The sequence below is a fragment of the Penicillium canariense genome, assembly GCF_028826845.1.
Source record: "Penicillium canariense strain IBT 26290 chromosome Unknown utg000002l_segment0_segment0, whole genome shotgun sequence".
In the NCBI taxonomy this organism is placed as follows: Eukaryota; Fungi; Ascomycota; class Eurotiomycetes; order Eurotiales; family Aspergillaceae; genus Penicillium; species Penicillium canariense.
Genome location: NW_026622729.1, coordinates 2,127,785 through 2,134,773, shown reverse-complemented (window position 1 = coordinate 2,134,773; position 6,989 = coordinate 2,127,785). Strand labels below are relative to the sequence as shown.

Below are 6,989 nucleotides of genomic sequence, written 5' to 3'. Positions count from 1 at the left end.
TGCGGCGTGGCCGTTGCATCTGGAATGCGACCGGTTCCCTCCAGCGACGTCCTCGGGCCTGCAGACAGCCAGGGACACATCTGCTCCAGAGCTACAGAGCTACAGTTGTGGAGGAACTGAGCATAGGGAGATATAAGGTCATAGCTTACGGTCTATGGGGGACAACATCTCGTGGGAGTGCCTCATTACACAATCCGTAAGGAGGGGCTGTGGAGGGGCCATGCGGGGGACAGCCCTTCCGTTCCTCCGGGGAAAGCTGGCCAGCTTCCACCCCAAGTATTTCTCCCCCATATACTTGCTGCCCCCCGCCTTACCAACTACACCTTCCGAACCATTCGTCCGATGCCGGCCCCGGTTCTAGTCTGCCGCTTGGCGTTTCGGGCGGACTGGGGGAAGTGGCCTTTACCTAGGTTAGGATATACCTAGGCTAGGACCACTCTTTGCCGTCATCACCAGCGAGGACTTGTTTTCCTCTCCTCGCCACTCTCGATGTCATTGATCGATGTCATTGACCCGAGCAGGTCTTTCGGTCGCAAGTCAAGAATCACGAACCATGAACCACGAACCACGAACTACCTACAACCTACCTACAACCTACCTACAACGCATGACCCGCGAACCAGCAGCTGGCCCAAGGCCGGCCTCGTCTCCCCGGATAGCCGGTCATGCACCGAGCCTGACTCAGCGCCGGGTTAGGGCTGATTGGCGAGGGGCGCTAGACTGGCTCGCCTGCATCACGGGTTGGAAGTTTATTTTGCGAGATGGATTTGTAGACAAAGGGCTTTTATATCAGGCTTCTATATCTGCTCGTGTCAGGGCAACGTATCGTCGGAGCCGATGCCGGCTCCATCGGCGGGCGGCACGTTGTTCAGTGCAGTCGTAGGCCCGGACAACGTCGGTATCGTACTACCTCACGGCAGTCGAACGGCAGTATGCGTGGTGGGCGGATTGTGGGGGTGGGAAGCATCTGTGGGACGGGCAGTGGTGCCTGGCGCCCCTCGTTTGGGCCCCCTTTCATGCAAATTACGGACGGTATCACAGTTCACAGAGCCAATTGTGTGCTAATCATACACCACAGTCCAGTAGCTCCTCCGTCCCGATTGTACACCGAAGGCGTGGCGTGGGATGGGGTATGGGATCTACCGCCCGATCCTCGCCATCGGCATTGTGGATGGACTACTCCGTATTGTATACAGTCGAGGCTACCGGATCGGCCGCTCCTCCATGCGACCGTAACATGTGAGCCACTCAGCGAAGATCAGTGCGGGAAAAGAGGACGCAGTAGCGCGACCCAAAACAATTCCCTCCCGCACCCACAGTCTAGTCAAATGCCAAGCTAAAATACTGCAATACGGACTTTGCAGTGTCACGCTTTCAACATGCAACACTGCCTCTGGTCTGGGTATTTAGCTCCACCCATCCCACTTTGCGGTCCCAACAGAAAATTTCTCGATGCAGCCTCGTGGAGCTAACCTGCCCTGGACATAATCACGGTTGATTGTTTTGATTTTCTTTCTTGTTACGCGGTACGCCGGTCGTATTGAGTGGGCCAATGTGCCCATCCTCATCCATGCTGACACCCCCACGAGCGAGCTATTTAAACGTGGGTGATGACCCGGTACTAGAACCCCTGTCCGCTGGCCCGTTCGCAAAAATAGGCTATTGACAACGCGTCAGCCAATGGCACCACGTGAACCAGGCCTCTCTCACAAGACAGCCCAAGCAAGTTGACCTTGCAGAGCGGCAAAGCTGACTATGAATGTGGGAATTGTGGAACACCTCCCACCCACTAAGATGAGGTCCCCATACGAGCCGGCGGTTCCTCGCTGCCTGCAGCAAAAATGGGAGACGCAATAACACCCCCAGCCCGAGAAAAGACCGTACTATCTCCAGACCCCGCCCGTCGAGAAATGTTGAACGCCATTCTCTGGAACCAACGCCCTGGAAATATCATCACAACCCCAATTGCCGTCGGCGGGGGCCATCATTGGTCAATGATGCGCTCCAGCGCTTCTCTGACACGCTGGGGTTGGACAAGTTCCGCGTCAGTCCGGTCCAGCGCGGCCCATTGACCTCTAGCGTCATCGGGGCGCTGCCTTGGATTTGGCAGCGCAGCGCTTGTCGCCGCGAAATCCCAAACGGCGGGCGCGGAAGGCGTGTTCATTGGAGGTGCTTTCACGATAAGGAGCAGCATGCAGCTGGAGACTGGGGGCGCAGCCGATTCGGGACCCTTGGCCAGAGGTGACAATGGATCCGATCACGGCCGACAGCAAGGCCGGTGCTAACAAAAATACCAACACCCGACCAAATTGCTGCCGACCTATTGCTCATCACCGACTGCAGCTTGGTCGCAGCGCAGTTTTCGGCGGCCTTGAGCACGGCAATCCCAGGACCAGCCTCGTCTGTCAGAGGAATGACAGGCATTCGCTCATCGCTGACTGCGATGATCTGCGTGATATAGTCATCCACCAGATGGAAGGTGGTCAGGAACCGCTGACTATGGAACGGAGCGGCATTGCAATGAGATGAAATCTTCCTGGCTCGACATCCACTCGTTCTGCAGATCGGAATCGGAGGTACCAAAATAGCCTCCGTAAGGACATATATATGAATGCGATCGCGTTTGTTCCGTCTCAAATTGCAAGCCAGAAGAATCAGCTCAAGAGCTCCAGAGAAATTCTGTTGTATATACAATCACACCGACCAAGTTTCTTTAAAATAACGTGGCGTCGAATTCGCCTCAGAACAGCACAGCTCCACACAACAAGATAGTCGAAGAGGAAGACGGAAAGAGCCTAAAGGCCAAAGTCCGGGCGATTCTGCCTCTAAATGACTCAATCTGATAGCGATTCCGTGGGGACTGGACAGGAAGATGTTCTCGAATAACATGATGTCAGTCCTCTGACCGATCCTCAGTGAGCAATACTCAAGGGGCATGTTCTCTTCTTCTCGGGGAATCAGGAAACTGTGCCGACTCCATACAACGGTAATCCTGTGTCTAGAATAGCCCCCTTCAGAGATATTAATGGTTCCCAGGCGATCAGTGTTTGGGCAGCTGCTGCCGTCATTTCCTGATGATTCCTTTAATGGTTCCGCTTGAGCTTCGGGGCTTATGCCACATAGCTATCTATCTTGAGCCACCAAAACTATACTTATTTTTTTTGTCCGGGATACTCCGGTCCGCGGATGCCCGACAGGTGAATGTATATGAATAGTGATGCTGGTCATGATACTGTGTATACCAGCAAGCACTGCCCGTCAGCCATAATTTTTGTACCTTGCCGGGACGGGGTGAGCTACCATCCAACAGAGTACTACACTCCAAAGGACAGGTACGTAACCCTAGTCGAACTACATCTCTCATGTGCCCGCTGACATGTATAGTGCTCTTGAAGCTCAAGCTTTGCTGGAAGCTGTCGTGCACTATGACCAAACGCGCAAATGAGATGAGGGACACTTAGATAGCGTTGCTACGGCTGGATTGCGGGGTTGTATTCTTGAATAGTAATTAGCAGATGTATCTTGTTCGGGCTCTAAAACGCATTACCCGCATACACTTTCAAGTTTGAAATCAGACTTCCGGCCCGTGTAGAAACTCGACCATGCCCGACTGCCGAGGTTAATGATCTTCGAAAGCTTGATTCATAGATTGATGGTTAAACGAGCGCGAGGTAAGCTCAGTCACTGAAGATAAGCGGAGTAATTTTCTGAACGTCGATAATCGTGTCAGTTCTGTAGATGTTCCAACAAGAGCTCCACTCACTCCGCTGAAGATGTTGTCGGAAGGCGCAGCAGATTGTCTTCGGAAGGCCCAGTGTTGCCGCCACTTGGAACATCAGAAAAAGGAGCCAATATGTATAACAGACCACTGATCGCCAACTAGCAGGCTATAAACTAATCTGGTCTCGCGATATCCGTGGAGTCTTCTAACAATGGTTGCAAGGCGACCAATTTATACCAACCCTGCCGCTTCGGCTGAGCGGTGCGACGCTGCTCAAGCGGGCGCCGTCGCGAGATTCCATCAGTCACTTCCCAACTATGCTCCAACCCCGCTAGTTTCGCTGCCAGAGCTTGCGACCGAATTTGGAGTTCGGGCTGTCTTTGTCAAGGACGAAAGTAATCGGTTCGGTCTGCCCTCTTTCAAGGTTCTCGGGGCATCTTGGGGATGTTTCCGTGCCATTGCACAGCATCTTGGATTGCCGCCAACGGCTACTCTTGACGAGGTTTCCACTGTCGCAAAAGCTAGCGCAATTATTCTGACTGCTGCCACTGAGGGAAACCATGGAAGAGCCGTGGCCTTCATGGCCCGGCTATTAGGAATTCATGCTCATATTTTCGTTCCCCGGTCAATGGACGAATGCACACGCGGTTTGATCGCGGGGGAAAATGCCTCGGTGCATGTTGTTCAGGGGTCCTATGATATGGCAGTCCAAGAAGCTTCAGACCGCGCGAACAAATTTGAACGTGCACTTTTAATCCAGGACACTGCATTCGAAGATTACGAGAGTGTTCCTGCATGGATTGTGGAGGGGTATTCGACGATGCTGAGTGAGGCCGAGGAACAGATCGCTCAACTCGGCTTATCGGCCAGCGCGATGGTGACTCCTGTTGGCGTTGGTAGCCTTGCACATGCAGTGGTCAGGCATTGCAAGTCCAGGAAGGTCCCGGTATCTGTTATTGCTGTCGAACCGGACTCAGCTCCTTGTCTGTTCAAGAGCCTTCGAGCCGGAAAGTCGACCATTGTGGAGACTTCATCTACCATTATGGATGGCATGAATTGCGGCACTGTCTCATCGACTGCATGGCCGGACCTTCAGCGCCTTGTTGATGTCTGTGTCACGGTGTCATCTCATGAGAGCCATAGCGCTGTCCAATACCTCACCTCTAAATCAGTGGCAGCTGGTCCATGTGGCGGTGCATCTCTGGCTGCACTGCGGCGACTAGCTACAGAGGCCGACAGGCCCCCCACTCTTCACAAGGATGCGGTTGTGGTTCTTCTTAGCACCGAGGGTGCACGGGAATATCCAACCCCACGGGATGTTTCTGTGGAAGATGCAGTGGGCTTGACCCGGATACTCACCCAAATCAACTCCTCCAACCCCACATTGTCGGTCAGCGATGGGGCTGGGGAGAGTGAGATTGTGGATTATCTTTCTGCTTGGTTTGCCCACCGCGATATCGAATTTCACCGCATTGAAACCGTCGCTGGACGGCCGTCCATCCTGGGCATTATTCGCGGGAGTGGAGGCGGCAAATCCCTCATGTTCAACGGACATATTGACACCGTCAGCCTTTCTAGCTATGAGGGGGAACCTCTTTCCGGATCCTTAGCTATGAAAGAAGGGGAAGAGGTTGTGCTTGGAAGAGGCAGCTTGGATATGAAAGGTGGCGTGGCAGCAGCATTGGCAGCACTGTCATCTATCAAGGCCAGCGGCCAAATCCCTCGTGGCGATATTATTGTCGCTGCTGTATCCGATGAAGAGGATGCCTCTCAGGGAACTCAAGACCTTTTGGCTGCTGGCTGGAGAGCGGACGCCGCAATTGTGGCGGAACCAACGATGCAGACGATCGCCACTGCACACAAAGGCTTTGTGTGGGTCGAAATCGATATTCTGGGAGTTGCTGCCCACGGATCCGATCCTTCAGCAGGAGTAGATGCGATTCTTCATGCCGGGTGGTTCTTGCGGGCTCTCGACCAGTATCAAGCCCAACTTCCTATAGATGATCTTCTCGGCCGGGCAACACTGCATTGCGGGTTGATTCGAGGTGGTGAAGAGCCGTCTTCCTATCCTGGAAAATGCACCGTGACTGTTGAGTTTCGAACCGTCCCAGCTCTGACAGAAGAATCTATTCTGGGCGACTTGTCTGCGATGCTTTGGACCATCACGCAGGACAACCCTGGCTTCCGATACGCTGATCCTCGCATAACCATATCCCGCCCAACACACAAGCTTGCCACAGACCATTCCTTAGTTGAGAAGGCCGTTGAGTGTGGATCTGCTGTCTTTGGTAGTAAGCCTTCTGTTCAGAGTATGCCATTCTGGTGCGAAGCGGCCCTGTTGGGTCAGGCTGGCATTCCATCCATCGTGTTTGGTCCTGCTGGTGCAGGGTTGCATAGTAAAGAGGAATGGGTCAAGGTCACCACCTTGCAGCAGATGGAGAAAGTCTATACTATCTTGGCGCGGGATTTCTGTTATTGAATCTATCATTCCGTTAGGCTAGTTTTGAAACCATCGTCGCATTGGATATTCAATATTCCTTGGCAGCCAGCACTCTGTAACAACCCTTGCAATTGTACCCTCTAATTGCGCTGCAATACAGCAGTCTAGTACTCGAAGCTGGTGCTTGCAAGCCTCGTGGGCATGCAAGAAACCAGATATCCTCTCCTAGGTAACGCATCAAGTGCATAGGGCCATGACCGAAAAAGCCCTCAAATGTCCCATCTAGCGTGCCACCTGTTCCAGTACAAGTGAAAAGTGATTCGATTTTGGCAAATTCATATTGGTCGACGTAATTTGTCTCCATCAGTCCTGGAGATTTTCTGTGCATTCCTCTTGACAAGGGGCATCAGTAATGGCATCAATGGCATCTTCGGGTTTCACGTATATTAGATGGCCTTTAAATATCCAGAAGCCCAGCATAATGACAAGTAGGTGGAAAGGGTGATTGGGTAACAGCCCAGCACAAAATAGGCAGAGGTATGAGAATTCGACGTCAGCGGCAGAAGTCACAGATTATCAATCGAAACTCTATACGAATCAACTGTTAGCTGGAAATAATCGGAAGTCCGGTCGAGCGGTGGCATAGGGGCCGCTGAAAAAGTGATAATCTTTTTGTGGCTACGATTCTACAGCCTAGGACTTGGATCTACGAAAAAGGGTTATGGCCTTCATCCCGCTTAGACATTACATGAGTGAAACCCCAACACAGGAGTCTGCTATTTTCAGCATAGGGCCGACAATCTGTCTTACCCGGATTTGACCACTCTG

The 6,989-nt window shown here is 52.7% G+C and overlaps 2 protein-coding genes across 2 annotated transcripts; one reads left to right on the top strand and one right to left on the bottom strand.

The window, feature by feature from the left end:
* Positions 1-1,984: 1,984 nt before the first annotated feature.
* Positions 1,985-2,424, bottom strand: N7482_003975 (uncharacterized protein; the record flags this gene model as incomplete). Its single annotated transcript, XM_056686100.1, has 2 exons — positions 1,985-2,205; positions 2,295-2,424. 2 exons carry the CDS (start codon positions 2,422-2,424, stop codon positions 1,985-1,987), a joined length of 351 nt encoding a protein of 116 aa, XP_056544842.1.
* A 1,508-nt stretch (positions 2,425-3,932) lies between these two features.
* On the top strand, positions 3,933-6,200 carry N7482_003974 (uncharacterized protein; the record flags this gene model as incomplete). Its single annotated transcript, XM_056686099.1, has 1 exon — positions 3,933-6,200. One exon carries the CDS (start codon positions 3,933-3,935, stop codon positions 6,198-6,200), a length of 2,268 nt encoding a protein of 755 aa, XP_056544841.1.
* Between the last annotated feature and the right edge of the window lie 789 nt (positions 6,201-6,989).